Source organism: Schistocerca nitens, chromosome 9, assembly GCF_023898315.1.
Source record: "Schistocerca nitens isolate TAMUIC-IGC-003100 chromosome 9, iqSchNite1.1, whole genome shotgun sequence".
Taxonomy (NCBI): domain Eukaryota; kingdom Metazoa; phylum Arthropoda; class Insecta; order Orthoptera; family Acrididae; genus Schistocerca; species Schistocerca nitens.
In genome coordinates, this window is record NC_064622.1 from 212,902,379 (window position 1) to 212,919,492 (window position 17,114).

The window sequence follows — 17,114 nt, forward strand, 5'->3', positions numbered from 1 at the left end:
CGCTGTGGCCGAGCGGTTCTAGGCGCTTCACTCCGGAACCGGGCTGCTGCTACGATCGCAGGTTCGAATCCTGCCTCCAGCATGGATGTGTGTGATGTCCTCAGTTTAGTTAGGTTTAGGTAGTTCTAAGTCTAGGGGATTGATGATCTCAGATATTAAGTTCCATAGTAATTAGAGCCATTTGAACTATTTTTCAAAATATTCGTGGTGAGAGAAACTGCTGGTCAAATTTAAAAACAAGTCCTAGTAACTTTATATACAAGTTCCATTTCGGGACATCTACTGATTTGTTTGAAGCTGCGCCATAAACACACGTAAACTTTTCCACTGCTGGACTTGGACTCTGTTTCGTGACTGGATAATTTCTTCTCAATCTCCTTTATGTTTCATTTGTTCATTTTGTTGCTCCCACCGTTACAATAAATGACCTGTAGTGAAACTACCTACGCAAACATATACCTAGCTAGTCACGTTAGATTAATAGCGCAACCTGTTGTCAGTTGCAGGCTGAATTGGTCCCCGAAGCTTGCCAGGCCTGCGGAAACCCAAGCTGACGTGCTTTAACAACTGTGCTTTGTGTATTCATTGTGGCAGGCTGAGTTGGTTTAATGGTTGCGGCGTAGATAGGGGCAGACAGGCTGGAAGCAGAATTTGTACACCTCTGATGCCACCAGACCATGCGGTTAGGACTATCGGCAACTCATTAAGTCTGAATCGTGAACAACAGCCTTTCAGAGGCGTCCAGGAGAAAGGGAAAGGATATGCGCTTGGCGTAATGACCGCCCAGTCGTCCAGTCCGGAAACTTCCGCACAGTGGCCGCTTTCTCCCGATCCTGAGGGGTTCCGTCGGTCACGGTCGGGTCTCTGCACGCGTCGTCCACGGGCCATTGTCTCGCGTAGGAGGTTCCTGTTCTGCAGAGAAAGGCAGCCTTTCCGCCGGATAGGAAACTGTTCTGCTTATACAGTCGCTACAGACAAGCTTCCTTGCGCTCTTTGTAACGTTTCCCAATACAATACACGCTCAACAACAGCCTGCCATCTGAAATGCGGTACTTCTCAGTGGTCTCTTTTCGACTTAATAAATATTTATGGATCAGCTATAGAGAAGAGAGTTCATATCACTAAGGCAAAACAGGGGCCCTTTTTTGTACTAGATGCGTAACGTAGTGCGGATACTGGAGGCTGCCTGATTTTGTGCGACGTCATATAGAAGTTGAAGTACTGGACGTAAAAACATTTGAGACAAGGGGTCTGGAGCGAAGTTTCTGAGGAAAGGAACTGGGTAGAATACTTTCGTTCGACTAAATCAGTATGAAAAAGCAAAATCTAGGCGTTCACACATCTACTTAGCTTTTATTTAAGTGAAATGATGATTACGTTGCATATAATATTCTTGCTCTGATTCTCTTTAAAACATACAGATCGAATTTATACAATGCTGTTGATGTGAAGGACTCGAGCAGCATAATTTGATCAGCTAATAAAGGTGAAAATTCTGTGTAGGTGATGAAATAATTAGGGTACAAATATAATGCGAATTTTTTCTGTTAAATCATGACATGTTTCAAGTCTAATATAACGATGTGTTCTTTTATACGTCTTGTGACACGTACCCGTAGTATAGAACGTTGCTACTCTTAACATAATATTTCGTCAAACTGTCATCGCTACTTAGATTGGTTTTATGCTGTCCTCCGTCGCTTGCTACCCAGTGCAAATCTCTTTACACCTGTCACACTAGATATTCTCTCCTACAGTTTCCCGTATAATTTTTCTCTCTCCAATTCGCACTTTGTAGCCGCCCATTCTACAAATTAGTGAAACTCGCCTTCGGCTAGCCAATTTCGCTACTCCTGAATGTTTTAGCACATATCTCACTAAACTTTATTTCGGCGTTAAATATGTTTACTGCATCGTGCATACTTTCTAGTATCTCTTTGTTTTCTGCTACATACATCCATTAATGTCATTCTTATGCAGCACCGTATTTCAGAAGCTTGCAGTTCCGTCTTCTCATGTTTTTACTGTTTCTGTTTCATTCCCGAACAATGTTACACCAAAATATGAGCAATTCTTATTTCGTTAACTGGCGTAAGTTTTTCATTTGTGCCAGTTTGCTCTTAATACCTCCCTCGTCTCGTATACACTGCACAATCTTGCTCCTATCTGCTTCTGTTTGTTCTACTACGTATCCCTCAGTTTTGTTATTTGATAGGCTATTGCTCCCCGTTCTGCTACACTTCATCTTTTTTCGTCCTGATTATCCTTTTCCCTTACTTTTTTATATCTGCTGTTATAGGTTGTCTGTCTTGAGCTGATTGCAATGTAATTAAAAAGAATTACACCAGACAAGTTTCGCTTTTATTTACAAAACGTCTTCTGTGGTATTCTGTAAATTGGATACACACATTTGTATATTTATTTTTTGATTCTTGTAGGTTAAAAACAGCGTTTTCTTTATGAAGTTGCTCTGTAAGCCACTTACGGTGTTTCTTTACATAGTCTGCACCTTCCCCTCTTGCTAGCAGTGGTTAATGTCGACGGGCTTAATTTCATATCTGCAGTTTTTGGCATTTTGCGTTATTTCCTGCGCAGCACTATTTATAATTGACTTTAATTAGATTGCAGTCAGCTCAAGACAGATGTTAACAGCTGCTGCGGAAGATGGCAACACAAACAAACGTATTATTTTTCTATATATTCCTTTTGTAACATTTAAAGTTGAACTATGAACTATGTCATTCTGTCTTCCTTAGCTGGAATCGGGCAAGGGCGGGGGGGCGGGGGGGCGGGGGGGCGGGGGGGCGGGGGGGGCGGGGGGGCGGGGGGCGGGCGGGGGGGGGTGTAGGTCAATATACCCCTTAATTTCCACTCCTCTTCTGACCTTAATTGGAAGTATGTGACTAGTTATGGCGACGCATATTTATTTATATGATTCAGATATATTCACATGTTCTCGTGTCAATCTATAATAGTTGCTTGATACGGACACAACGAGAGCAAACGCCCTTTCATCAGCTCAACGTCCTCCAAACAGTTCCTTCTCTAAATTAGTCCGAAGCTTCAAAAATTGTGAGTAATTAAATGTTCTTACTGTAGTCCGTGTTTCTGCAGTTTCCCCTCCGAAGTTCTAACAGGACCGATAGGCCATTACTCAAGCTGTCCCCCGTGGCTGATCACTAGCTGCGGCTTTTCACTAATTAGTGAAACTCACCTCCGCCGTTGTCCTGATATTCGTCGCCCGCAACGAATCCCGTCCGCCCTGGATTAGAGCCGCATTTTACGCAGACTGAGCGCAGTTCGGCCCGGCCAGCTAGGTTCGTGGCGTTTGGGAATGTCCTCCGCCATTATTTCGACTGTCCTTCTTGAATCATAAGAAGTCGCAGTTCAGGCGAAATCGTAATACTACAACCGAAAATGATATTCTTTTGTTGATGGAGTTTCGCAATACCACTGCGTTGTTAATGGACGTACTTGCAGTAACACGAAATACGTTATTATTCTGCTATGTGAAGTAGCAACGCCTGCACATCCAAGCGTTATTAGTTTATGGATTCTTCATCAGGTATTTCGGAGTTCTTCCTTCAGAGTACTCCTAGTCTTTTCCACTCGCCCGGATATCCGCGTGGACAAGGAGGTCCGCCGACCTACGCCGACCCCGCATTGAATCCGCCTGGCGGATTACCGACGAGCGTCGGCGTGCCAGCCAGCCTGGATGTGGTTTTTAGGTGGTTTCCCACATTCCACTAGGAGAAGACTGGGCTGGTACCCAAGCGTCAACTCAGTTACAAGATACGCAAACTTTTTGAATCCTTTCACTCACTTTCATGTGAAAAACACTACAGGCAGATAGTTGAGGTACACATATTCTGTCCCGAGGTGGCGACAGAAAGTGTGTCCGTTCACCCTTTAAATTAAATTAAAGCTGTGGAGAGGAGGCGTGAGTCGTGCTTGCTTAGCTTAGGTGGTAGAGCACCTGCCAGCGAATGGCAAAGATCCCGAGTTCGAGTCTCGGTCCGGCACACAGTTTTAATCTGCCAGGAAATTTCATATCAGTGCACACTCCGCTGCAGAGTGAAAATTTCACTCTGGACCCTTTAAATTAACCGTACCAAATCCCTTAATAGCCATGTCGAACCTGTGCGTATGCGGGACAAGGAGAAGAACTCCGTGCAAATTTCCTACAGAGAGTGTGTGTTTAACAATGTCATGTGTCTTGTTTTTAAAGACGCCGAATGTAGCTTACGACGGAACAGTCGTAAACACAAAATAAAAAAAAAAAGGTTTCCATAAATTACTGCAACCACTCGTCTTTTGTTTCATTCTTCAATTTTTATTTTCCATTACCGGTTTCGAATCGCCTAGCGATTCATTATCAGATGGTACATATTTATTGCATATTTGCACCGGGTCGTGCAGCTGTGGCAAAATGTATAAACGGAATATGTAAACAATAAATGTGCCTAGGGTTATTCACATAATGATATCGATTTAGTTGCCCACTAATAACTGCAAGTAACGCAACTAAATCAGTCCCATAAAGTGAATAATCCTCGCCACGTTCGGCGCTTACATGTTTCGTTTATACATTTTGCCAAAGCTACACGATCCCTACAATGCTGCTAACATGCAATAAATATGTACCATTTGATGATGAATCGCTAGGCGATTCGAAACGGGTAATGGAAAATAAAAACTGAAGAGTAAAACAAAAGGCGACTGGATGCTGAAATTTGTGGAAATATTTATTCTCCACAGTGGCAGTGTTGCACATGTATAACGCATAAAAATTTTACAAAATTATAAGTGAAACTCTGAAGTTTACACGACGTTGTGGTTGGTGACAGAGCTTCTACTCAGCTGCGCAAGGAAAACCACCATGCCTTAATCGAGAGAGCCCGTCCAGCGGTCGCCACCCAAGGTTTGGCTAACTCATGTAAGTTGAATGCCAAGCCGATTCCCTCTGTATATGAAAGCTTGTTCTTCTCCCAAGTAGCCAGTGCCCCGACTCTGAAACCCTTTGTATAAACCTTAATCTACCTTCCCGTTTTTGTTTCTGAACATGTGCATAGTCGTTAAACAGCTGAACGATCACACATATCAAATAAGAAAATTCCTGAAGTTGCAGGTTATGTTTCAAGAAACAGTGTATCTACTGACAGCGAGACGGCCATAGTCTTTAATACACTTAACTCGTTTTTATAGAGGCTCAAATGTTTGTCTTGATGTCCAACCATTCTGGGTTAGGTTTTACGTTCATTCCGTAACTCACTACCGGCGAAAATTGAAAGTATTCCTGCGAGGCAGCGCAGTGATGAAGGCCTTGGACTCGCACGAGGAGCGAGGTTCAAATCCCCGTGGAGTCATTCAGATTTAGGTTCTCTGTAGTTTCTCTAAACCTCTTAAGGTGAAAGACAATACATCCGTTCAAGACAACAAGACCGATTTCCTTGCGTATCAGATCGAACATGCGCTTCATCTCTACTGACCACCTCGTCGAGGGAGCGTTAGACCCAACTCTCCCTTTGCAACGTCCCAACATAGTGTCACTTATAAACAATTTTTTTGTTTCTCAAATATAAAGTAAAATAGTCAGATTTATCGTTTCCTATGCTTTTTATGAAGTGCAGTTTAATCAAAAACTACGTGTTTACCAAGTTAATTTAGTCACTGGTATGCTATAGGGCAAAAAGAATTGTAAAAGTTATGAGTAGTACGTCTTCCTAATGATGACTGGATACTGGCGTTCGCAGTTGCGGGCGTCGCTCGGGCGAAGGATTCGCGCATTGCAGGCGTCTGTCTATAGCGGCAGGCTACAAACGCGAGGCTATCTCTTAAACAGAGGAACTGCGCTCTCGTGCGTTTATGTGGCGCGACTTAACGGCGTACGATTTCTTGCAAGCGTGACGCTCGTGGGTTACCAGTGGGCAGAGAAGAAAACTTTCTTAACAGTTTATTAATGAGCTGTCGCAAACTTCAGCGGTCGGCACACGGAACGAGGCAGCTAACGTTGACGTGCGCGCAGGCGGGATATCCACGTCACGAGACGCAGCGCCGTCGGCAAGCTGCACGAGCTGGTTGGCGTGATTTTGCGCTCTCAGCGCTCTCCACTGGCAATTGTCGGATTTATTTGGCTCGCAAAATCGTACAGTACGTTCACAAAAATGGATGCGCATAAAATTACTACCTTAGCTCTATTAAAACGAAGATTTCGTTTCCTGGACGTATGCTAGTCATGTTGTTCTCTCTAAATAAAAATTTTAATATCGGTGAACGTGTAATAAGACAAAAATGGAAGATACATTTCCACTCAGCTTATAAAAGATCACCAAAAAATACACACACACACACACATATACACACATCTGACAGAGAGCGTACTCATATTTACATAACATCAAATATTGCAGAATTTTTTTTTATTAATTAATTTTATATGAAATTCCATCAACCTTTTGGAAAACGTGAAGGTGAAAATAAAAAAAAATTGTATACTCTGATGCAGTGCTTCAGCCAACAACGCTTAGTCTTTTTTAAAATTTTATTCTTCAAAATGTTATTGATTCTTAATTATATAATAAATCATAAGAACGACACGTTTTCACGAATCTTAAATGGGTCGTTGATTAAAAACGTGGTCCCGGCGGAGGTTCGAGTCCTCCCTCGGGCATGGGTGTGTGTGTTTGTCCTTAGGATAATTTAGGTTAATTAGTGTGTAAGCTTAGGGACTGATGACCTTAGCAGTTAAGTCCCATAAGAATTCACACACATTTGAATATTTTTTTAATTAAAAACGGCTTACTCTCATTACACACAAGCTATAATACGAAAATAGCTAAAAACGAAAATTCTTCAACCACCAATATGACTTTTCCAGTCATTTTATTACAGCTCGTACCAATAACGATCCATCTCGACACATTCAACGTGCTGGTGCCTAATAACAGTATATATTTATAGTGTGTAGCGTATAATATAAAACCCATCGAGCCGGCCGTCGTGGCCGTGCGGTTCTAAGCGCTACATCTGTAACCGAGCGACCGCCATGCCACGGGCATGGATGTGTGTGATGTCCTTAGGTTAGTTAGGTTTAAGTAGTTCTAAGTTCTAGGGGACTGATGACCTCAGTAATGCGCCATTGTCGCCGCCTACTAAACTAACTGTAAGGTGACGTACGACGGTGCCAGCAACACGACACTCTAAGGTTGATACTTAGAGTGATTGGTTACTTAATTTGTAGCATCCAGTGATTGTTTTGAAAAAGTAATTTTCTTAGAAAATGGTATTTTGCATCAGTATAGAGTGTAAGTGTTTCTCTACACTATTGATCGATGCCATTATTATCTGGGGTAAATTTCTGATTTCAAGATTCCTGTTTGCAAGAACGAGTATTGCAAATACGTAACAGAATTTAATAGAATTATACAAAATTGTGTACTTTTGAAAAATTTGTGAATAAATCTAAATTAAGTAACTGCCAGTTTCCATAATAAAAGACGTCAGCTCGGTATTCTTTTATTTGAAAATACTAATTTCATTTTATTTGAATGCTGGCATTAAACAATGAAAGCAATTTGCTAATACTTGTAAATTGTTGTTGTGTCTTGTCCAGGGTGTGTGCAACATTTCAGCGATTGATAACTCATAATAAGTTTCAGGAGTTTGCAAGTTATAATTATCTGATCTGTTTAATTAATCGAAAATTTCAATTTGTGAAAGTAAGTGATACAGTGCTACGACGCCTACGTATTATCGCGTTCGAGGTCATTGCAATGTTAAAGTAATCACAGCGCGTGTTATCGATGCGTTGCAACTTTTGTTGCAAGTTAAAACAGCCATCAACCCGAAACATTAAAATCCTTTACTACGCATTGTTCTGTTACATGTGGTATCCCCATTGTGTTCCTCTTACCTCAAGACACTCATGCAGCCGCTACCATCCTACAATTTAACGTAGAATTAGAACCAGAACAGAACTTGATTTTTTTCTTCTTTAGGTTGTTCTTCACAGTTGTTATAAACGATATTTTTATATTATCGCCAAAAAAAACTGACAGAATAGTTAAAACATAATGAACATAGTGTGAGAGTTGAATGTTTTGTTTTGTCTGTTGCAGTTTAAAACGAGTGCAATATCTGAAGCGTTGCGAGGCAGTGTTCCTCCTTGTAAATCATCCAAAGGGACCAAAGCTTTCATATGGAGCTGCTACTAAAATTCGTAGGAAGTAAAAGACATTCGTTGCGAAGTGTGTCAAACGATATTTAGAGGCTGGAAACGTGGATGATTTACCGGAGAGAGGGCTAAGGTGTCAAGCTGTAATCGATAATGTCGGTATTACACAATCATATTTATCTGTAAAAGCTGATATGTCAAATATTTACGTCAAAGGGAATTTTGTCAAATCTTGCCTTTAGTCAAAGAAATATGCTCAAATCTAGGGCCTCACTGTAGATTTGATCACAAAAGTCTTTCGTCTTTTGTTCACCACAATGCGCAATGTAACCGATTGGAGCGCTGGCATCGCTACAGCTATTTGGCACCTGCAGTGGCTTTTTTGCAAACTGGCTGAAAAGTTTAGTTGGTGTGTTCCTTAGACTCTTTTTTTAATAGCCTTGCTTCGACTGCGGTGGGGGTTGAGCAAAGGGCATAGTACATGCTATTAATCGTGGAATATACTGAAGGCGACTTCAAATCCACAATCGCAGCTACAATCATCCACCTCTACATGTGGAAACACCCACGAAGCTTTTCAGCAAGCCAGAATAGAGGATGAGGACACACTCTAAAATAAAAAGCATTAGCTCTCCATTGTAATTTGTCTGATTTTGGAGTCTGGATGCCACAAGTTAAAAAGTGCTTCATCTGTTTCCTTCTTTTTTATCAGTTTTGTAGTTTTTGGAACACTCTATTAATCAAATTATTCAAAAATAAAAATAGTTCTTAATGCCCATATAGTGTATTAAACATTTATATATCTTCAGATATTTCTCATTCAGTGCTTTATAAATCGCTTCACACGTTTATGGAATTATTTTGGTTGATGTGTACTATGGTGTTCGAACGCTGTATTGTTAGCTAGAGTAGCTCTCTCTTGTAGTAAGAAATCGTAGTGTTATGGTGAGCCTGTTTTCTGCACATACATATTTTCCCAAGTGAGTATTCTGCCGTGTAATATGAGGAGCCACTTTACTGAGCAAACACTGAAACGCACTCTCATCCATTCCTAAGTAATTTATATAAGACTTGACGTCCTTCAATTGCAGCTCTAGTAACAAATTTTGTTGAATGCTTTTATTATCTCTACGTAAAACCCACAGCTTCACCCAAGTATGTTCCCCTTCTTTTCCGCCGCTTCTCTTCCAAATACTCAACAATGCAATTGTTGTACAAACAGTTGCGTCGCATAATAACAAGTTGTTGTCTGCCATCTTGAACATGATGACAGTGTAATATCCCTTTTTAGCGCCACGGCAAAGATTTTTGTAAAAGAAATTTGATGAATATTTGATTGTATTTCTTTGTCAAAGAAATATGATAATTTGATACTGGGATAAGGGGCGGAAACAGAGTCAGATGTTGAGTAATCACTGTGAAGAACGCGGTGATACCGCCTAGTCGTGTGATACAGAGTTGTCAGCACCCGACGGAATTGTGGGTCTCCATTTGGCCTCCAGGTCGAATCTTGCATATCCAGATTTGTGGGGCATTCGAACGTGAGTGTGACCCAATGTCGGAAAGCACGTGGACTGAGAACAGCCATCCTTGTCCTCAAGGTTCCAGTCTACCACGTCTGACCACCATAGTGGAGGATCGCCATATTGTGCACCGAGCACTTCATAGCCCGCGAGAACAGGTAAGAGTCTCGCTGCAACACTCTGTGTCATCCCGCACCGTTGGTCGGAGACTAGCAGCAGCCGAACGAGGGAAAAAGCCGTGGCTTGCGTAGGCTCAAGTTAACAACACACCAGAAATGGCTGTACGAGGTGTGTTCAAAAAATTCCGGAACTTTGTCCAGAAAATTTTTCTACGTTTTCCTTTTACTTATTGTGCATGGTCTTATTCGAAATACACTCCCCCACAATTGATACACCGCTCGCAACGCCTTTTCCACTTTCGGAAGTAGTCTTGGTACGCCTCTTCTTGGAACGTGCGAAGCACCGTCTGTGAGTTTTCTTTTATCTCGTCTATCGTTGCAAATCTTCGTCCTTTCAACGGGGTTTTCAACTTTGGAAATAAAAAAAGTCCACAGGGGCCAGGTCTGGAGAGAACGGAGGATGAGGCAGCACAGACTTTTCGTTTTATCTGCAAAAGTCACGCACCAACGGTGATGAATGTCCGGGTGCGTTACCGCGATGCAAGAGCCACGAATTGTCTCGCCACATTTCAGGCCGTTCCCTGCTCGCGTGCTGGCCGTGGTGGCCCCCACGGTTCTAGGCGCTACAGTCTGGAACCGCGCGAACGCTACGGACGCAGGTTCGAATCCTGCCTCGGGCATGGATGTGTGTGATGTCCTTAGGTTAGTTAGGTTTAAGTAGTTCTAAGTTCTAGGGGACTCATGACCTCAGAAGTTAAGTCCCATAGTGCTCAGAGCCATTTGAACTATTTTTTTGAACCCTGTTCGCATTTTCTCGCAGACGTCGCAGCAAGTCCCGATGCTACCATCGATTAACAGTTTTCCCCTGTGGCACGAATTATTGATGAATTAATCCTTCAAAGTCAAAGAAAACTATCAGTGACTTTGACAACTGACCTGACCTAGCGAGCTTCTCTTAGGCTTGGAGAACCTTTCTCAGCCCATTGTGAAGATTGAACCTTCGTCTCCATATCATAAATAACTGTAGACCTATCACTAGTTATATTTCTCTTAAGGAACATCTCGTTCTCATTTGCGCGATCAAAATTCACATATTGCGAGGCGAACGTCTTCCTGGTCTTGACTCATGAGCTGTGGGACGGACTTGGCGACAACACGAAGCGTTCCAAAATGCTGTGTAAGGATTTCATTACATGATCCAGCTGAAATGTTACATTCTTGTGCAATCTCTCGGACTATCAGTCTTCGATTGGCACGCATAATTTCGCTGACGTTCCTCACATGAGCGTTGTCTGTAGACGTCGAAGAGCGTCCTGAACGAGGGTTATCTTTAACTTTTTGGTGTGTCTCTGTAAAGGTTTTCTTGAGTTTGGAGGAAAATTTAATGCTGACACGTTGCTCATCTAACTCTGCCATCTCGAAATTCGCAAACCGTGCAGCACAACGTTCTATTCAATACAGCACTGAACAATAACTAACAGACACACAACAATGAAGCTTGCGCCAATTACACATTACCAACACAGGTGTATGCAGGGATGCCAACCGCATTTCGCTCCAACACACAATTGGCGCGAAATTAATTATGTTCCGGAATTTTTTGAACAGACCTTGTACCTGGAGTGGTGCCGTGGCCAGCATGCATGGTCTGCTGATGTCATATAAGGCTCAGCGATGAATCGCCGTTCTACGCTTCTTCGGATGACCATCGTCGGTGAGCATGGCGGCTTCTTGGGGACAGGTTCCATTATTCAAATGTTCTGGAGAGAGACAAGTTGTGTTACTGCTGGCATCATGGCGTTCGGTATGCCTCCAAGTCGCGGCTGGTGGTGACCGAGGGAACTCTGACGGCGCAACACTATGTTACGAACTTCCTGTGTCCCTTGCATTATCTCTCACGCGCCAATATCGTGGTGACATTTTTCAGTAGAACATTGCACGTATGCACATGGCAGTGTCTGCGTGATGGTGACATGGCGACGTACCACTGCGGCCAGGCAGATCCCCAGATCTGGCGCCGATAGAACATGTGTGGGACCAGCCTCGGACATCAACTCCGTCCCAGGGCCAGTGTCCGGAATATCAAGGACCAGTTACAACAACTGTTGGCCAACTAGCTGCAGGAGAGGATTCGACAGCTTTATGACATCCTTCTCAACCGAATGGGTGCGTGAATCCAGGCCAGACGCGATGCAACGTCATACAGAGAAATGGGCTCCTACTGTCAAGTTCTTTGTAAATTTGATTCAATTTTGTAATCACTTGTAAGTAGGCTGTTCTGGTTTTTATGTTGGTAACGACACGTAGTGCTCTGTATGAAAATCAATGACTGTGCTGGTAAACTTCTACGTTATTTGATTTTCAAACAGCTGAGCAAAACTGAACGTACTCAGACAGTTCTCTCTTTATTTATTCTGATCATCACTAAACTGACACACAATATTTTCTAGCGCAACGCAATCTGACTTTAAATAAGCCCTACAAAAGAATGGCCCTGCCGACTAACAATAACCTATACCTTTCAGGAATCACATACCCCACAAAAATCTTCATTACTCGAACTACTGCAATACAGCGAGCATCAATACTGTCAACTAAATAAAAGATTCTAACTACTGAAGGCACTAACTACTGATATGCATAGTTAGCAAATGAAAGATTTTGATAGAGAACAAATAATGTATTTACCTTAATAGTGTTGAAAAGTCATAATACATATCAGTTCATGACATCCAGTCTTACTAATTTCCTTTTTCTGACGGACACACGTCCAGATCGTCCGCTCTCAAAAACTCTGGCATCTCTCTCCCCACATCCACTACTGCTGGCGGCTCATCTCCAACTGCCCAACGCTATGCGCTGTTCACATCCAACTGCCAAACACTACACAAGCAAATATTCCAACAATGAGTCCAACCAGCCACAGACTGCACACAGCACAGTCAGTGATTTTCATACAGAGCGCTACGTGTCGTTACCAACATGTCTTTCATTTGCTAACTATGCCTATCAGTAGTTAGTGCCTTCAGTAGTTAGAATCTTTTATTTAGCTGGCAGTATTGGCGCTCGCTGTATTGCACTAGTTCGAGTAACGAAGATTTTTGTGAGGTAAGTGATTTATGAAAGGTATAGGTTATTGTTAGTCAGGGCCATTCTTTTGTAGGGATTATTGAAAGTCAGACTGCGTTGCGCTAAAAAAATATTGTGTATCAGTTTAGTTATGATCAGAATAAGTAAAGAGAGAACTGTCTGAGTACGTTCAGTTTTGCTCAGCTGTTTGAAAATCAAATAACGTAGAAGTTTACCAGCACCGTCATTCATAATCTTTCAAAAGGAACGTTTCACACTTAAATTAACATCACAGACTTTAAAGTTCAAAATAATGTATACCACATGCCCGTAGTTTTCACAATATTTTAGATCTAGTAGTAATGTTGACTTTTTTTCGGATACACATGACTATGATTGAGTTGGAAATCACTTGAGTACCTTAAAAAGTCCTAGAGCCAATCGAAGACTAAACAGTAGCCAATTTGTATTTGAAGCCTGTAAAAGATAGATGGATTTGGGCAATAATGATGTGAATGTTATAAGTGTGTGCAACAGAGAAAGATTACAAGTCGCCCTCGAGCCACTTGTATCGACAGCAAAGCGCTGAATAAGTTAATACGTCTTCTCCTCCGGAGCAAATTGCAGTCCTTTTGTCTACCTTGTTTTGACTGCGCTGTAGAAGAAAATGTTACTTATTTACTACTTCCTCAAGAAAGGTTTTCTTTCTTTATACTAGTTGTTACAATATGGCGCCACTGTCAGCTTTCAATACAGACGTCTGCAGATGACACACAAATCTCGAAACACGTTAGTGTAGAACATAATAAAATCATTCTAGTTAGTAGCGAGCAGTAGCAGTTCGTTAATAAGTGTAATAAGCATTTTTTTCTTTCCTAGGGTACACAGTCGTATAAAACTTCTTAAAAGACATCGTCGTTTTCTTTGATTGTTAAAATAATTTATTCATAAAGTACAGTAGCGCAGTTTCCCCCGTTTTGCCAGTGTGGAGTGGGGTACAGTGAAAATGTTGCGCGTCAACACATGTTAAAATTTAAAAATACGTCTGAAATGTGTATTTGTCCAATCACCTGCATAGCTTCAGTATTTAACGTCACCGTTGTTGGGATATTTTCCATAAACAACATTAAATCACGACATATCTGTACTGCCTGATGGCGGTGGTGGTAAGTTCCTATGGGACCAAACTGCTGAGATCATCGGTCTCTAGGCTTACACACTATTTAATCTAACTCAAACTGACAAATATACTATAACAGAAGCAAAACTGTCCCAATGAACATCGGTCTGGGACGAGCCATTTGCAAACTAACTGTAAATGTGTGATTATGAACCGCCAGTAACTTCCGTATGAAGTATTGCCCTAGTTAGCACAAATGTGTTGGATATGTAGACTTTTCGATGAAGTCCCTATCTAAACTGGGCTCAAATTTCAGCCATGGTCTAGCATAAAAAGAAATATGTCACTTGTTACAATTCGCTTCACACCTGTACCTGTCAAAGAAGATGCACCACGGTTCGTCCTCATGATTGGATGCTCCTCTCTCCATTGAGTTACAAAATTTTGGCAAGCAGCGCCGTGTAAATCTTGGCGAGACAGAAGAATCTGCTGCTGCAATTCTTCAGTCGTATCAATGACAGCGCTGTATACCTCACTTTAAGGTGATTCCAGTCAGTAAAGTATACAAGATAGAGATAAGGTGATCTTGGAAACCAAGGTGCAGGTCTCGCTTAACCTATGCATCTTGAACTGTACTGGCTCCGTAGAAGTCGTCTTATAATACATCAGCAGCAACACTTGCCCACCGTCCATCCAAAAAGTTCTGAGACTGATTATATTCCTGGTTTATAAGCAGTGACTATGGTAGCAGCTTGAACTATCAACTGTTAACGACCGATGTGCATTCGACCAGTAAGTTGTGAGCAGGGAGTGTTACGTATTGGACATCAGGCCCTAGTTTCAGCGTTGCTGTGTCACAAAACGCAGTGGAACAATGTCCCTGAATGAAGTGTTCAAGACATTCTCCAGAATATTTCGAAGAAGAAAGAAGTGTGCAAAGTTTGTTCCATGCGCCTTGACTCCCTAACGAAAACAACGACACGTGTACGCCTGCCACAACTTGATTGAAATGCAAAATACGGAATACTTTTTTGTGCAAAAAAAAAATCATCATGGGTGACGAGACACTGTGTTACCATTACGAGCATACCACTAAACGACCGAGTGCAGAAATTCTCATGACGGGTCGCTATGCTTTGACTACATAACCGACATTGAAGCCAATGTGACCGCGAGGTGTAAAAAATTCCAAAGGAGTTTTCTGACAGTTTCGCGCGGTTGTATGGGCCTCGTGTGCTTTGTACTTAAGTGGGATGAAGACTTTTATGAACACCTAAAGCATTAAAACCACCATCTTAATTTTTCTCCATTATTTATTACTCAAGACTCGGAACTTTTTGGACTGATGGGGTACGTAGCTCATTCTCGAACCATTGGCCATAAGAGATGTTCGAGTCCAATTAGTCTGGGACTTAATAGAAGAGTTCACAATACCAATACATTCGTACTAGCTGGGACAGTACTTCGTACTTAGGTGAGTGGCCATTATCTCGTAAACCGTTCGTTTGAACACTCATGATCGCTGGCAAGGTCCCGCTTTTCCTATTATCGTATGCTTTCACCCGTGTTGATTTTCTTCGTTAGTGACGACACATCTACATCTTCATCTACGTACATACTCCGTTATCACCGTACGTTGTGTGGCGGCGGGTACGTTGACCACTACTAGTCACTTCATTTCCTGCTACAAATGTGCAAATGTTTGTGAATTCCTAAGCGACCAAACTGCTCAGGTGATCGGTCCCTAAACCTATACACTACTTAAACTAATTTACGCTACAGACAACACACACACCCATGTCCGATGGAGGACTCGAACCTCCGGCGGGAGGGGCCGCTGAGTCCTTGACAAGGCGCCTCAAACCGCGTGGCCACACCGCCCGGCTTTCCTGGTACACTCGCAATTAGAGAGAGGGACAAACGAGTGTTTGTATGCCTCCGTATGAGCCCTAATTTCTCTTATCTTCGTGATCCTTACGTAAAATGTATTTTAGCGGCAGTAGACTCATTCTGCAGTCAGCTTCAAACGCCGGTTAATTTCTCGAAATGAACGCCACCTTCCCTGCATTGACTCCCACATGACTTGCCGAAGCATCTTCGTAATACTTGCGTGTTGTTCGATGCAACTGTTAAGAAATCTAGCAGCCTGCCTCTGAACTGATTTGATGTCTTCCTTTTATCTGAACTGGCGCTGGTCGCAAACACTTGAGCAGTACTCAAGAATAGATTGCACTATATGCTGTCTCCTTTACAGACGAACCACACTTCCCAAAAATTCTCCCAGTAAACCGAAGTCGACCATTCGCCTTCCGCTACCACAGTCCTCACAAGCTCGTTCCATTTCATATCGCTTTGAGATATTTAAAAGAAAGTGGCTGTTTCAAGCAGGACATTACTAATGTTGTATCCGAACGTTAATGGTTCCTTTCTCCCACTTATTCGCATTAACGTACATTCTTCTACATTCAGAGCTAGCTGTCCTTCATAACATCCATATGCATGTCACATATTTTCTTTAAATTGTTGCAGGTATCGAAGAAGAAAATATTCGCCATACCCCACTTGAAAGCGATTGACGTGTGTTAACAGTCAAAGGCGACGAAGACGTCTTTTAAGAAGGTAAAATAATAATTATAGAGGCGGAGAAAGAGTGATTAGGGTGAAAGTCTCGTCGTGAGTGCGGTATCGTCAGTACTCACGGCGGCAGCGAAGAGGAGCAAGAGCGTGCGGCGGGCGGACATCTCGACAGCGGCGGCAGCAGGCGGTAGACTGGAGGCGGCTGCGCGCTGCCGCCCCTCTTATAGACGTGGCGTCGCGACGCCAGGCGGCACCGCCTGTAGGGGGGGGGGGGGTGCGCGGGGGCGGAGGACCGGCCGGTTTCCTGCCGACCTTGGAATCCAGCCTGCGTCCCCGCAATTAGACCGCGAGCGACGGACTTTCACTGTTCGCGATACGGCTGCGTATCTGGACGGGCCGCCGCCCCGGAGTGCTCTCGACAGCCGCGGAGGAAGACGTCCAGAAGGTGCAACCGGCTACTGTATGACGCGTTTCGTGGAGTTTCAAACAGTCCACTTATCAAAACGTTATACCTCACTGGCCATATAATAAGC

General features: G+C 42.7%; 1 protein-coding gene across 1 annotated transcript in view; it reads right to left on the reverse strand.

Annotated features, from left to right (window-relative positions):
* LOC126203624 (uncharacterized) overlaps window positions 1-16,787 on the reverse strand; it is a 103,635-nt gene extending 86,848 nt beyond the window's left edge. The window contains exon 1 of the mRNA XM_049937997.1: window positions 16,704-16,787. Coding sequence (XP_049793954.1) covers window positions 16,704-16,745 — 42 coding nt within the window. The 5' untranslated portion in view covers window positions 16,746-16,787. The remainder of the gene's footprint in view (window positions 1-16,703) is intronic.
* Window positions 16,788-17,114: the final 327 nt, after the last annotated feature.